The sequence below is a fragment of the Papaver somniferum genome, chromosome 11 (genome assembly GCF_003573695.1).
Source record: "Papaver somniferum cultivar HN1 chromosome 11, ASM357369v1, whole genome shotgun sequence".
NCBI classification, from domain to species: Eukaryota; Viridiplantae; Streptophyta; class Magnoliopsida; order Ranunculales; family Papaveraceae; genus Papaver; species Papaver somniferum.
The window spans coordinates 105,827,729-105,844,129 of NC_039368.1; the positions used below are offsets into that span (position 1 = coordinate 105,827,729).

The window sequence follows — 16,401 nt, forward strand, 5'->3', positions numbered from 1 at the left end:
CCATCCAGTCTTTATTTACTACCTAAAAACACAAAATTAATTAGTATAAGTATTTATTCTCAAAAACAATGAAAATACAGAATTTAGGATAAAATAGAGAATTAGAGCACAAAAGATGAAATAAATGTTAATAATAAGATGTAGAAATATACAATATTTGGCACTCATCAAATACCCCCAAACCTGATATTTACTTGTCCTCAAGTGAAACAAAAATTAAGAAATCCTAACTATACTACTTTCGCTGGTCTCTCGATCCTAGGTATCCCTAGTGGACGAGTTATAGTCTCGTGAGGGGTTATTAAAGGTGTACCTACAACACCTTCTCCAACTTCAGAGTGTATTAGAGTCCCAATCATACAAGGAGCTATGAGGACATAGAGTTTCTGCATGCTTACCAAAGAACACATTCCCATCCTTAAGAGTTGAGCGAGAAATAACTACACCATTATGAAAGAATTCAGGTTCAAGATCCTTAGCCAACCAAGTAAACTGATTCTTAACAAATCAGTCCTGTCTAGTATACCTAACTACCAAATGGGATGTTTCATACTTCCCAAAAAAATAACAGCTAAAATCAACTCCATTCAATGTGAATCTTGGTGGGAAAAAGAATCGAATGCTAAAGGTTATTACATAAAATCTTGAAAGTTTATGTGTAAACCAATTTCTATGGGAGGTTTGGGGTTCAAGGACGCCGAAAAGATGAACCAGGCAATGATGGCTAATATTTCCTGGAGAATAATTCCCGAACCAAACTCTTGGTTATCAAGATGTTTGAAGAAAAATATTTCAGAAAAAAATCTTTTTTGACTTTAAAAAAACATATGAGATCTTTCTGGATGTGGAACTGTGCTTTACAAGGGGCACAACTGATCCATAAGCTTGTTGGGAAGTTGGAGATGGTCAGTCCATAAACATTTGGACTGACCAATGGATACCAGATCTAAACATTAGTCTAGATCATCTCTGTTCTGAAAACAACACCATGTAAACACTTATATCGGATCTAATTAATCCTGATACGATTAAGTGGAACCATGAACTAATCAATGCATCGTTTCCTTATATAATAGCTCAGTCCATTTTAAATGTTAATATGTTTGTAGATACAAATGATTCCTTGGAAGATGATAAGCCTCGATGGAAGCTAACTAGGAATGAAATTTTCACAGTTGGATATTTGTATGACAGATTACGTGGAAAACAAAATATTAACATTGATTTGGAAAAAAAAAATCTGGAAAGCACAATTTCCACAAAGAATAAAACTTTTCATATGGAAATGTCTAAATGATGCTTTACATGTAACTCAAATTCTTAGTAGACATATGCAAGATATTGACATAAGTGTATATTCTGTAAGGATAATATAGAAACTATTCATCATTTATTTTTTGAATGTTGGTATGCTAAGTCTATCTGGATGCTGCTACCCTCTCCTGGTGGAGGCCAACATAATACTGTAAGAAACTCTTTCACTGAACATTATAACTGGTGGAAAAATGCAGGGAGACAATGTAAATGAAAGCAGTGCTACGAAATATTAGTACATATGAAATGAACGATGTAACAAATTTTTTGAGGAACAAAATGCATCTTCTTTACAGACCTTTATAATAATTCAAAGACATCTAAACTTCTGGAATTGTAATGACAGGAATTTGATTCATTCATTTGTCATATAACAAACCTTAAACATCGAGTACAATGGAAATCTCCAGAGATAAATTGTTTAAAAAAAACTATGATGCATCTTGGATTTCTGATACTGTGAACGCTGGTTTTAAACTAATACTAAGGGATGATGCATGTAATGGAAGAGCGTCCAAGTTAGGAACATTCCTTGCTTCAAGTGCAGAAAAGACAGAAGTTGTAGCTCTCTTACAAGGAGCAAATTGGTCCAGAGATGAAGGTTGGGAACATTTCTATATGGAAGGAGACTACGAAAGAATGGTTAGATTTATTAATGAAAAGGCGACAATGATGGATTGGAGGAATCAGTCTGTAGTAAAGGAAGCAATGCTAATCTTGGTAGGTTGTAACAGCTTCTTAGGTTTTAAATTCATCCACAGATATGGCAACTCAGTAACTGATAAAATGACGATGGAGGCTAGAAATTTTTTAATTTTCAATAGTTGGAAGTAAAATTTATCTGCCTTTTTAAATATATTTATTACATCAGATAAGTTAAGTAATTAAGGAGAAGGCAGTGACAATACCAGTGGTTTGTTGTACAAAGATAAAGATCCTAACATGGTATGTCCTGATTTGATAACTTGACAATACACTTTTTCCTCTTTCGGTGTTCTATGTCTTTTGGTTTCGGCAATTAATATCACTTTATTCTCAAAAAAATAAATAAAGAGAAGGCAAAAACACATAAAACCTACCCATTATGCCATTTGGGTGACACCAAATGGAACCTCAAGCGCCCATCTAGCTTAAAAAGCTTGCCCACATAAGATATTCTGGTAACTTTTATGCCAGTCGCATACAAATTTTTTACGGAAATTAAGTAGTACTTTCACTACTTCAAGATATTGGATTTCGTACTACTTCAAGATGAACGGTGTAGTTATTAAACGCACCAACCAACCATCTTTGCCATATCATGTGTGTTTTATAATCCCACTAACGGATGGTATGTTTGGGATTACATCACTGGACTGGATTGGGTCTCATAATGCCACATCAAGTTGCCTGGGAACACCCATTTTTTTTAGGTAAGATCGTACGTGGTAGTTGCATCTGTTTTCTAAAATTAAATCCTAACTGCAAAATAAGTAGGTATTGTTGTTGAGTTTTAATCAAACCAACCACACAATCCCAGTCAGTACCACTCTAACTCCCTCATAATTTGTCTCGCAAAATGTGCCAGTCTAACTCCCTCATATTTTGTCTCGCAAAATGTGCCAGTCTAGCTACATGATTTGTCTGCAAAATGGAAGACATTTATATCATGGCTTGATTGGATAAATGAGACAAAATAAGATCATTTTCAAGTAAAACACAAAGTCTCTTAACCACATATTTATAAAAATGGCTAATCTATCATTGATTAATTAATACTAATAAATGTGATTAGGATAATTAGTTTAGTTAGTTAATTAATTGATTAAAATTTGAAATTAAGTTTTATTTTAGATTGAACTCATGGATGTGGGTAGATTTTTGAGATTTTTTTTTGAGTATTCTACTTGTAACGAAATTAAATCGTACTACCCAGACGCTTATAAATATGGGATTGTAGAGTTATTGGGTGATTTTATACTCAAAATTACAGAAGGAATCAACATTTTCAGTTATGAAAGTATGAAAAGTCGGCAAGGTCGACAAAAAAAACCCCGCCGACTATAAGATTTTTGACATACAGATAAAGGTGTTACAAATGCATGATTAGTCGGCAAGGTATTAATTTCATAACCTGCCGACTAAACTACAGTCGGCAAGGTATTAATTTAATAACCTGCCGACTAAAATATAGTCGGCAAGGTATAGAGATGGATATCTTGCCGACTCTGTAACTGCTAAATTCAGAGATGAAAAGTCGGCACGGTATTCAACCTTATACCCTCCCGACTATATTTTAGTCGGCAAGGTCGACAAAAAAACCCTACCGACCTTTGATTCGTCTTGATTCTTCGTTTTGATTCTTCGTTTTTTTTTTAATTTTACATGTATAGTTAGAGTTTAGAGGAAAGATTTTGATTTTGATTTTTTTTTTAATATGTTTTGGTCGGCATGGTTTTTTAGTATGGGCAATTTGGTTTTTTAACACCTTTTAGACATTTTTTAGCACACTAGTTTGGATAGGAATAAAATGGGTGTACCACAATCTCGCCAGGATTTATATTGCTTTGGCGAAAATGAAAGGAAAAAAAAATGAAAAAAAAAAGTGGTTGCCTGAATTAGAACTATTCGAAGCGTTAAAAGACTACTCTAACTCCCTCAAATCACCAGGTTAATAAAATTATGTACAGTATATATAAACTCACTTCACTAAACATGTTTTTCAATTGCTCCAATCCGCCATAAGTGTAGTAGGACCATATGATTGACTAGTTCATGAGGTAGTTGAAAGGTGACAAAAAGGAGGACCAAAAATCGACAACCACCAGAACTTCAAAACATAATAAACGAAACAAAAACCAGAAAAACCCAAAAAACTTTCTAAAACCAAATTTCCTTTACTCACTCCGGAAACCCTAATTCTCATTTTCCCCTCTTTTGCCAGCAATGGCATTACTAGCCAAAATCTTTGCTCTCTTATTTCTATTATTAGCTGTTTATTGCGCAGTTGATCCTTTCAAACATAGTTCAATTGCTGAATTCCCAAATTTTGTAGCTCATAAAGTTGAAATGTATCCATGGTCAGAGTTACCAACAGAGAGGGATAGCAAGAATTTGTTGCAGAAATCAGAAATTAAGTTTTTGAATCAGGTACAAGGACCTGAAAGTATTGCTTTTGATCCACTTGGTCGCGGTCCATACACAGGCCTTGCTGATGGCAGAATCGTTTTCTGGAACAGCCAGTCTTGGACTGATTTTGCTTATACTTCACCTAACAGGTGACTTTTATAATTGATAATTTCTGTTTACATTTTAGGTTTTTGATGATATAATTTGTCAAATTGTGTACATTGATAAGACCTTTAATTTGGTGATTATACTATTTTAGTTGGTATTTACCACTGAAGTTGTGTGATATGTGGGTTTTAGATCAGAGCTGTGCAACCCACAAGCGTCAGCTTTGGCATATTTGAAGAATGAGCATATTTGTGGACGTCCACTGGGGCTTCGCTTTGATAAGAAAACTGGAGACATGTATATTTGTGATGCGTATCTCGGCTTGATGAAGGTCGGTCCAGAAGGTGGATTGGCTACATCACTTGTAACTGAGGCAGAAGGAGTACCGTTGAAATTCACCAATGATTTAGATATCGATGATGAAGGAAACATATATTTTACAGATAGTAGCATTACCTACCAAAGGAGGTAAGAGTTTCTTGCAACCGATTTTTTTTTATTGTTTAGCGTTAATTTTCTCGCATTCATCTAGTCCATGCTAGACATAATAAGATTGATGCCTGAACTGTAGGCATTTAATTCAATTATAGTGGTCCATTATATATTGGTAGGAAAAATGCGTAGACCCCATGGTTCATTATGACTCTTTTCTACGAAGGGTGATATTGTTGCCTGGGCTCTGGATGAGATAACAAAAAAAAAGTAATTTTTTTTATTGTATGCGGAAATCTGGAAATAACTTTCATTTGGGAGGTTTCACCGTTTTGTTGTTATCTTCACTTGTGGAGGTATCATATCCACGTAGGTGAAATGGGAAGATATCCTAATTAGGAGATCTCAGATTTACTTGTTGTTTCACCTGTGGGGGCGTTGTAGTTTCGTAGGTGAGTCTTTATGGTCGTAATCTTGCTTTGGATGGACAAATAGATGGGGGAGAGGGAGAAGCTATGGTAAGTTACAAATGGGGTTTGGAAGGTTAAGAATCTGAGGTTTTCAGTCCTTGTACTCATCTCTAGCATTTGACCAAACCTGATAATGATCAAACAGAGTTTCATAAAATGTGTTTTTATTTGACACAGCGACTCTTAGATTACTGAGCCCATCCACCGCACTGACCGGAGAGTGAGCTGGAAGCAATCTATCCTTCAAATGCTGCTTATTTCCATCCAAGAGCCAGCACAGACATAGGTTATTTAATAGGGCCAATCTGGATCTGTCAGCTGAACTAGATCTTAACCATTTCATAGGGATTGAATTGATTATAAAACATGATTACAAATACCTATATCCACCAGCGTTGTACAAATGCTAAATAACACAGTGATATTGGTCCCTGTGGTTTACTCTGATGATATCTCCTTGCAACAACAAGCTTGGCTCTTTATCTGTTATGATGTTTAAAATATCTTTGTTGTATAGAGTAGATCCTACCTTTGTTGCACATTGCGTGTATATTGTTTTTAGTGTCAGATGCAATTGGGCATTAGACCATGCCGTAACCTGCATGTTATTTTTAGGTGAAAAAATCTGACATTCTGTGAGGTAGGTGGCCTTGTTTGGTTTCAGTAGGATATCATTTACACATGGCAGTGATGTTTTCTACGAATAATTAACACTTTGTTTGCTTCTAGGAATTTCATTCAGCTGGTTTTCTCTGGGGACAATTCAGGGAGGCTTTTGAAATACAATCCAAATACAAAGGAAACCACTGTCCTTGTCAGAGGTCTCCAATTCCCTAATGGGGTATCCATGAGCAAAGACAAGTCGTTCTTCATCTTCTGTGAAGGATCCCTCGGCAGGTCAGTCTCCTCTTGTGTGTAAAAACATGGCTTCTTTATGATATTTGTCTTTTACTTCTTCCGTGGACATATTATATTGACTGTGGTTCAAGAGGGCAGGGAGACCCCGTTAATTACATTCTACCGTCCATGTTTGGTTTGTGTATGGTGAAACTCTAGGGTGAGGATGTGACTACAAAGAGCTCCTAATTTTATGTCCTCAATTTTCGTGTTGTTGCTGGTTATCTCTTCTCGAAAACTCTAGGTTATCTGAGTTCACGCTCAGTTGAGTTTTGTCTCATACTTTTATAAATAATGCTTACATTTGACTTGCTAATAGGTTGAGGAGATACTGGTTGAAAGGAGAGAAAGCAGGAGAATCTGAGGTATTTGCCATTCTACCTGGATTTCCAGATAATGTAAGAACTAATGAGAAGGGAGAATTTTGGGTGGCTGTCCACTGTCGCCGATCCATATACAGCTATGTTTGTGGTCTTTACCCTGGATTAAGGAAATTCTTGCTGAAGTTCCCGATTACAGCAAAGATCCAATTCCTGCTCAATATCGGAGGCCGACTTCATGGAGTTCTTGTCAAGTACAGCCCTGAGGGTAAACTGTTGCAAATATTGGAGGACAGTGAAGGCAAGGTCGTTAAAGCTGCAAGTGAAGTGGAAGAAAGAGACGGAAAGCTATGGATAGGTAGTGTTTTGATGCCGTTTGTTGCCGTTTATCAGTTGGAATGACCAGGTAAATTAATGTTGTTAAACTTGTATTTCTTATTTAGACACCGATTTTCAAAACGGATGGATTCTGGAAATGACTGTGTTTAATGTAGGTTACTTAAATTTTGCAAAACATAAAGTTAGCTCTTCATATTTGTGACCATGTTGCACAATCAAATGGTTCCTGAAAAATTGATAGAGTTAAGTTCAACCATGGATTCCAAACATAAATTCGTCCATGAAATTAAGAATACAGAACAAGGCCTATATACATGAACAGTATTGCATCTGGAAGGAGATTAATGAGCATTGTTACAATATGTTCCTGCTGGTGGTAGTTCTAGAATAGTCGATGATTGGTGTACTTACGGATCTGCTTGCAGAGTTGCAACTTGTTGGGAAATATTACCTGCATGCTTCAATTCTTGACTGAAGCGGACATTGATTGGCTCTGTCCTCCATCCCTAGAATAAAAGAAAGGGAGGCAGAAAGCTTTTGGTAGCCCTATTGCCTTAATACTTGGCTGGAGGGGACACCAAAGGCCTATGCTCTTCAAACTATTGGATAGATAGGTAGCTAGAGAGGGAGGGAGGGCAGAGCTTGTGTTGGCCTCGATTCATAATCAAATTCATCTCACTGGAGCTTCAATTTCCACGAAAATGATGCCCTAAAAGGAAGAAGATTTTTGCTTTTCTTAGACCAGTTGGTATAGGGCTTCCAATCTCTGTTTCTGTACAAGTTGTGATTTTACTTGGTGCTGAATTTGACAACATTAGGTACAGCGAGGCTTCTTTTGGTTCCGTACCAAGTGCAATAGAGCAATAGAGAGCCATATCAGAAAAAATCTACTATCACTTTGTCCCGCAATAAAAAGTTAGGTCTTTGCAGACAAGAATGAAATCCATTATGGAATTATTTGACAAAAACTCTTGGTGTACCGCCTGTTTGGACACCCTAAAAACAACCTCCTCACAGACCAAACATGATGACCCACTAATCCAGACCCCCCTGCTAACTCCCTACCAAGGGGCCCATTCTTTTGTGAATTTTTGTGAGAGTGTTGTTATATGGTTGTTTTTTGGGATATGTTTAGAAGGGCTGCAATTTATTTGAACTGGAAGGATCTATTTGTCCCCCACGACTATACTGCCACAAGGGCGCATTGACCGGCCAGACGTGGCCAAATCTTAGATCAAATTTGTTCACCTTGTTTTACGGCCTTGTTTTTTCTTTTTCCCTCTCTTAATAGTGGTAGTAACAGAATTGAGAGAGACGTTTGGTATATATGGAAGGTGACGATGAAAAACCCGCATAATCCATAAAACCGTTATTAGCATAGTCAGGCGAGTCAGGTCATCTGACTAACTACTTGGCCGACTTTCTGTTGTACATAGTTTCAGTCTTCCTATCTTCTAGCTATACTAGTTTTAGTCTTCCGGTTCTCTTGTACCTACCTATTCTTTTGCTGTGTTCGTTACTATACTCTTATCTTTGTAATCAAGTGTATTTGTAACCGAGTATATATACTCTCATCAATGAATTGAATCTCTACACAGTTGTGAGAGAAAACAACCATGTCTTTATACAGAGCTAGGTTAATTTTTTTTTTCTTTTTGAAACCTAATCATCATGACTCTAGAAGAAACCCAATCAAACCCACATTCTTCAGTCATTCCTTCATCAACTTCTGAAACAGATTTTGTTTTATCACCATCAAGTCCATACTATGTCCATCCCTCCGATAATCCGACCTCAGTCATCTTCACCCTTCTTCTCACAAGTGACAACTATTGCACTTGGGGAAGAGGCATGACCAAAGCTCTAAGTGCGAAGGGTAAGACCGGTTATATTGATGGTACCGTCAAAAAGCCAACGTCTGCAGTTGATCTCCCACACTGGACGCGCTGCGATGATTTGGTCGGCAGCTGGATTTCGAATTCAGTAGATCCGTCGATTCGATCAAGTACCATGAATTTTCCGTCTTCCAGAGAGCAATGGCTAGAAATCAAATCTCGATTTTCTCACCATAATGCATCGAAGCTGTATGCGATTAAGCAATCCATTGCTACTTTGAAGCAAGAAAACCTGAATGTGGCGATGTACTACACTCAACTCAAAACTCTATGGGATCAGCTGGATACCCTCCGACCAATCGAACCTTGTATTTGCGGAGCAGGTAAAAACTATGTCGATCATCATAATCAGGATAGATTTATGGAATTTTTGCAGGGTTTGCATGAAAGGTTCTCTTCCCTGCGTAGTCAGATTCTCCTAATGGAACCCATGCCATCTCCTTCTAAGATATACAACCATGTTAGGCAAGAGGAGGAACAACATGGAATCGATTCCTCTTCTGTTTCTGTCATTGAATCAGCGACTTTATATGCTTCTCATGGTGATTCTCGAACCCAAAGGTTCTCTGCACAAAATGGAAGCAGCAGCAACAATAATTCTGGCAACAACAAACACCAGAAGCCATTTTGTGACCATTGCAACAAGCACAGACATACCAAGGCCACCTGCTGGAAATTAAATGGGTACCCAAAGGACTTTCCAAAGCACAAAGATTCTGATTCTCATTCCTTTGATGCTGCTACCGTTCCTGCACCTGCTCTTGTGCCAGCCGTTGATGCACCAGTCATAAGTGCGGCACAATATGCACGTCTCATGTCGCTACTGGATCCAGCCAATGAAGGTACAACAATTCTTCCTTCTGCCAATTTCGCAGGTACTATTTTATCTTGTTCAACTCATGTATGGATAGTAGATAGCGGTGCTACTCATCACATATGTTCATCTCTTTCTTTTTTTACTACTTATACTTTGGTTACAAAACAATTAGTGTTCAACTACCGGATGGATCTCTTACCTCCGTGACACACATTGGCAATGTTGATTTGTCTCCAACTCTGAAATTACTAGATGTTTTTCATATCTCGAGTTTCAAATTCAATTTAATCTTTGTCAGCCAATTGTTGTATCAAATTCTCAAAAGATTGTTGCATCTTTCAGGACCAGTCCATGAACACGGAGATTGGATGGAGTAAACGCATCGCTGGTCTCTATCATTTCATATTTCGTCCATTTGCTTTATCGATTGCTGCAAATAAGCTTGTAGATACATGGCACCGTCGTCTCGGCCATCCTAGTGTGGATTGCCTTCGTTTTTTAGCTTCTAAATTTGATTATGTTAGCTTGCAATTTAATCATTCCTGTGATGTATTCCCTATGGTAAAACAAACACGTTTGAAGTTTAATAAAAGTCATTCTTTGTCTTCACGACCTTTTCAATTAATTCATGCTGATATCCGGGGTCCCTTTGCAATTGAATCATTCGCTGGTGCTAAATATTTTTTGACTATGATGATTATAATAAGTGCACTTGGGTTATCTCATGAAATCTAAATCAGAAACATTGAAATTTCTTAAGTATTTTTTTGCTTTTGTCATCACTCAATTTGGTCATCCTATTGCCAGCATCTCCTCTGGTATCAATAAACTTCTCATTCCCCAATTACAGACTTTCCGCTCTGATAATGGGTCTGAATTTAAATCCAATGAACTACAAGCTTGGTTCCATCAAAATGGTGTTTTACACCAAACCAGTTGTGGTTACACACCATAACAGAATGGTATTGTGGAGCGAAAACATCGCCATCTCCTTAATGTCGCCCACTCATTAAGATTTCAATCCAACTTTCCCCTTCGATTTTGGGGTGAATGTATTCTTATTGCTGCATATTTAATCAACTTGATGCCAACTACAGTTATTTCTCATAAAACTCCACATGAGCTATTGTTAAATAAATCACCAGATTACATGTCTTTACGGGTATTTGGTTGTTTATGTTTTGGCAGAAACACAAGAGTATCTCATAAATTCGATCAACGTGCAAAACCAGGTATTTTCGTTGGTTACCCTCATGACCAGAAAGGGTACAAGATTTTTGATCCCGAATACACGCATATTTATGTTTGACGAGATGTTGTTTTTCATGAAAATCGTTTTCCTTTCATGATATACATACTCCTTCTCCAGTACCAATTTCTGTACCACCTTCAGAGTATGATTCTTATGATTCGATTTTTAATTCTCAGTCTTCTATTCATGTGCATTTGTCACAGTCCTCACTACATGATAGTACCATGCTCATTCCTGACATCACTGCAGGAATTCATGATTCCGCTGCATTTCCAGGTTCTTTAGAACCATCTTCTTCTGATAATTCCAACACTAATCGTGTTTCATATGACATGCCTGTTAGTAATTCTCATGGTTCATCTGTTCCAACATCGTCCTTTCCTGTCAGTAAGTCTCATGGTTCTAGTTTTCAGAACATTTCATCCACCCATCCTCTAGTTGAGTCTGTCACTCCTCGTACAAATTCTTCTCATGTTCATACATCATCATGGCCTGACAACATTTCACCTTATTCTGATTTGCAGAACATTTCTTCTACGTCAGGTGAGTCTGCCATTCCTTGTTCAGATGATTCTCGTGCACCTGCCACTGCACTTACTCCTACATCTTCCCCTCACTTGCACCAGCGTCTGCAAATCCATCTGAACCTGCACAGCCATCTCAGTTAGTTGAAACATCCCATCTGCCTTCTATACCTGCAGATAATATTGATTCTCGTTCTTCTCGGATTCTAAATCCACCAGCCTACTTAAAAGATTATCATTTCTTTGCTACTGACTGTCAATCCAATTAAGTTCATCCCATGACTAATTATTTGTCATTCGATAAGTTTTCAACACCTCATAAAGCTTTCCTTGCTGGGGTTATTTTGTCCGAGGAACCTGAAACTTATTCGCAAGCTACTCTCTGTCCTAAATGGCGTGCAACCATGGCCAAAGAGATAATGGCTCTCGAAGCTAATAATACTTGGATTTATGTTGATTTTCCACCAGGGAAAACTGCCATTGGATGCAAATGGGTGTTTAAAATCAAGTTTAAAGTTGATAGTACCGTGGAACGATACAAAGCTCGTCTCATAGCGAAAGGGTACACTCAACAAGAAGGAATCAACTACTATGACACCTTTGCACCCGTAGCCAAACTGGTGACTGTTCGAGTATTGTTGTCTATTGCTGCCATAAGAATTGGTCACTCCACCAACTAGACGTCAATAATGCGTTTCTTCAGGGCGATCTGTATGAAGAAATATACATGAAAATTCCTCCCGGTCTGGCACTAAAAGGTGAGTCCAAAGTTTTTAAACTTAAGAAATCTATTTATGGTCTTAAGCAAGCCTCTCTCCAATGGTTTGCCAAACTTTCCTCTGTTTTACTAACGAAAGGATTTCAGAAATCTCTATGTGATAATTCTCTCTTTACATATCATCAAGGAACAACATCTATTTTTGTCCTTGTCTATAATACCTGGCATTTTTGAACCCGGGCTTAAAGCCCGTTTCAACTCATAAGAGTTGACATAGTGATTTGTATATATGTGGGTGTACAAATCCTAGTATATTTGTTATAATTTTGTGATGGTTTTTGGGGTGGATATAGCTCAAATTAATAGGTGACTAAAAGGAAATAGTTATCACATTGAATTGATGGGGTCACTACCTAGTCGAGCACATGATTTTTATGTGTAGTAATACGTATGGGAAACAGAATAAGTCTTTCTCTCTTTTTGCATCTACTTTTAGGGTTATTATATATATTGTTTTGTCATTTTCTCAAAACCCTAGAAAAGAAAAAGAAACCATCTCTCTTTCTTCCTCTTTTCATCTCTGCTACTTTACAAAAAAAAAAAAAAACTGTTTTGTTACTTTACTGGTTTAGGATGTCCTATCACTAGACGTTCTACCACTGGCTATTTAGTCACAATAGGATCCAGTCCTATTTCCTGGAAATCAAATAAGCAATCAACAGTTGCTCGTTCTTCCGATAAAGCTGAATACCGTGCATTAGCCAATTTAACGGATGAGCTTCAATGGTTACGTTATCTTTTCACTAACATGCACATTTCATGTCCTCTTCCTATTACAATTTTCTGTGATAGTCAAGCATCAATTCATGTTGCTCAGAATCCTGTATTTCACGAACGCACAAAACATATTGAAATTAGTTGTTATTTTGTTCGTGCAAAGTTGTTTAGTGGATTGATTTTGCCAAAGTATCTTCCGTCCTCTGATCAGCTTGCAGATTTTTTGACTAAACCTTTAGGTGCTCCGCAATTTGGCCGTTTGTTTAGCAAGTTGGGCGTTCGTTCAGGTTCTACTGATCCAACTTGAGGGGGGTATTAGCTTAGTCAGGCTAGTCAGGTCATCTGACTAACTACTTGGCTGACTTTTTGTTGTACATAGTTTCAGTCTTCCTATCTTCTAGCTATACTAGTTTTAGTCTTCCGGTTCTCTTGTACCTACCTATTCTTTTGCTGTGTTTGTTACTATACTCTTATCTTTGTAATCAACTGTACTCGTAACCGAGTATATATACTCTCATCAATGAATTGAATCTCTACACAGTTGTGAGAGAAAACAAACCTGTCTCCATATTTCTTTAACCGTGGAAGCCAAGTAGTCTTGAATTGATTCAGATTCTAGTGACTTGCACTTTCAGAAACTTGGATGTAGTGAACCTGTACTATTCAGCAGTGTGTTTTTCCTGCTTATGAATGACATTAGGTGGTGATATATACTGAAGTTGGATTGGGCGTTAATTCCAAAGAATAGAATCAATGTTAGCGGATTCATCTCATTGCTGTCATTTCCTTGTTTATCTTTGAGGCTAACATTGGCAAGGTGCATGCTGAGCTGTGTTGGATATTAATCTTCATTATACTTACTTTCCATATGTATACTGTTGGAGATATATATGGACATCTTCATCACTTACGGTTTCTAGTAACAGAGAAAAGGAATTTTAAGTAGTTGAACAACTCGTTTCTTTCTCCACAAAATGGGAATTAGGGATGTAATACCATCATCATCCTAATTCTTCTTCTTCTTCACTGGGAAAATGGTTAGGGTTTGTAATAGCAATATGGGTACAAGCCATATCAGGAAACAACTACACATTTTCAAATTACTCATATTCTTTGAAACCACTAATGTCTTTAACTCAACTGCAACTAAATAATCTATCAGTAGCTAAAGATGTTGGTAAAGCTTTTGGTGTTCTTGCTAGTATATCTTCCGATAGTCTTACTACTCCTGTTATTGTATTTATTGGAACTGTCGAAGGTTTCATCAGTTATGGTGTTCAATGGCTTGTTGTTAGTCACAGAATTCATCCTCTTCCTTACTGGCAGGTACATATAACACAATTTCTACCAACATCCATTGTGTATCCACATCCGATTAATGTGTAATATTCAGAATATTTTTTTTTTTGCAGATGTGCATATTTCTGGCTCTGGGAGGAAACAATACAACATGGATGAATACAACAATTCTAGTAACATGCATGCGTAATTTTCGTAAAAATCGTGGTCCTGTATCTGGAATCTTTAAAAGGTTTTGTGGATTTAAGCACAACAATAGATGTTTGTAGTGCTTTGTTTGCTAATAGTCCTTCAAAATTCTACTCATGTTAGCCATCGTTCCCGCCGTGGTTTGTCTCACAACGATAGTCTTCCTCCGTGAAGTGCCGCAAACAATTATGAATACAGCTGCCCAGCAAGAAGAAGAATCTAAATATTTGAACTTCTTCAATATTGTTGATGTCATTATTTCTCTATATCTTTTAACTTATGATCTTTCTGGAAAGCACAGTCATCTAATCTCTTTGTTTTTCGCTTCCGGACTTTTATTTTTGTTAGTAGCTTCGCCACTGTCTATTCCCTTATACTCTATTTTTAAGAATTCAAATAACTCTGATAATGATGATGTAGACAGTAGTGTTCATCATCAGCACAATGGTGATCAAGTTCAAGAAGAAGAAACACAAACAGTTGAGACAGAAATGGGAGAAAAATCGACACTAATAGTAGAAGAAAAAGATTTATAAAATGACCAAGTTGTTGAAATGGAATACAAGAAACCAACTCTCCGCGAAGATCACACAATTTTAGAGGCTATCCAAACATTAGATTTCTGGATTATCTTCCTTTTGTTTTTTTTGTGGTGTAGGTACTGGTTTAGCTGTGATGAATAATTTGGGGCAAATGGGTTTAGCTCTTGGGCATGCTGATGTTTCTATATCTGTATCACTTACAAGCATATTCGGGTTTTTCAGCCGTATCGGCTCCGGAACAATATCCGAATACTGTCTCAAGTACGTACTACACAATCTTTGTTGCAAATGACAGTCTTTTTGTTGCATATACCATTGAACTATACAGTCTTGATCTTCCATTTCTTCGGTGTGCATATGTATTTTGATTGACTCTATTGATTCATAATGCAGGAATCATGCAACACCAAGACCTCTATGGAATGCAGCATCGCAAATTCCGATGTCTCTAGGATACGATGTTTTAGCCATTGCATTGTCAGGTTCCATGTATGCGGGTTCAATTAGCGTTGGTATTTGCTACGGTGTTCGTCTTGCTATTACAGTTCCCACTGCTTCCGAACTATTTGGCCTTAAATACTATGGTTTGATCTACAACATACTAATCTTGAATCTTCCCCTAGGGTCATTCTTATTCTCTGGTTTGCTAGCCGTTTTTTTGTACGATGCAAATCCTGAAATTAAGTTTCTTTTGACCAAAATGGCCTTTATCAGGTCGTCCGGTTCTTGAATCTATTGAAACAATGTTAAAATTATTACGCAAGTACTTGAGGGATTTCCGTTCGCCACAATGTTAAAAATATTGCAGCGAAATTCAACTACTATGGTTTTCCGTGTAGCTTAAGTGTAGCGGTATCCCTTAGCTACATTTAAAAGTAAAGAAGGGAAATAACAAGGAAACTCAGTTTCTATGTGGTCTTCTGCTTTACGGAAACTGAGTATATGTTTGACAGTTGAAACGAATACTCAGTATTCGTGACGCTAAATTTTATTTGTTTGACCTTTTTTTGTTTATACTTTCCCCACACCCGATCATAACCATCCATCATTCTCAACGGCTCTATCTTCTCCACCATCGTATCCCAACCATTATTTTTTCAAAAATTTATCAAAAATCCTCTCTATATATAACTTTATTCTTCTTAGAAAATCACCTTCCTACAACTTGTTTTTCCCACTCAAATCTCTCAAATTATCCTATAACTTTAAAAGTTTTCTTTTTCTTTTTTGCCGATCTTTTTTTTTTTTTGTAAATAACAATGTCGCAAACTCAAACGGAGAAACTAAAACCCAGAAAGAGATTCACTAGCTTGGAAGATGTTCACATTGCTATTTCGTTTTGTGCTCTAAATGAAGGGAGTTTTCCAGATAAAAGTTTTATGAAAAACTTTTCGAAAAAT

At 37.1% G+C, this 16,401-nt stretch overlaps 1 protein-coding gene and 1 pseudogene across 1 annotated transcript; both read left to right on the forward strand.

Moving 5' to 3' along the window:
* Positions 1-4,082: 4,082 nt before the first annotated feature.
* On the forward strand, positions 4,083-7,185 carry LOC113322605 (protein STRICTOSIDINE SYNTHASE-LIKE 3-like). Its single transcript, XM_026570734.1, has 4 exons — positions 4,083-4,571; positions 4,723-4,998; positions 6,162-6,329; positions 6,649-7,185. The coding sequence occupies exons 1-4, from the start codon at positions 4,240-4,242 to the stop codon at positions 7,049-7,051; spliced, it is 1,179 nt and encodes a 392-aa protein (XP_026426519.1). The 5' UTR covers positions 4,083-4,239; the 3' UTR covers positions 7,052-7,185.
* Positions 7,186-13,967: 6,782 nt separating this feature from the next.
* LOC113324867 lies at positions 13,968-15,731 on the forward strand (annotated as a pseudogene).
* Positions 15,732-16,401: the final 670 nt, after the last annotated feature.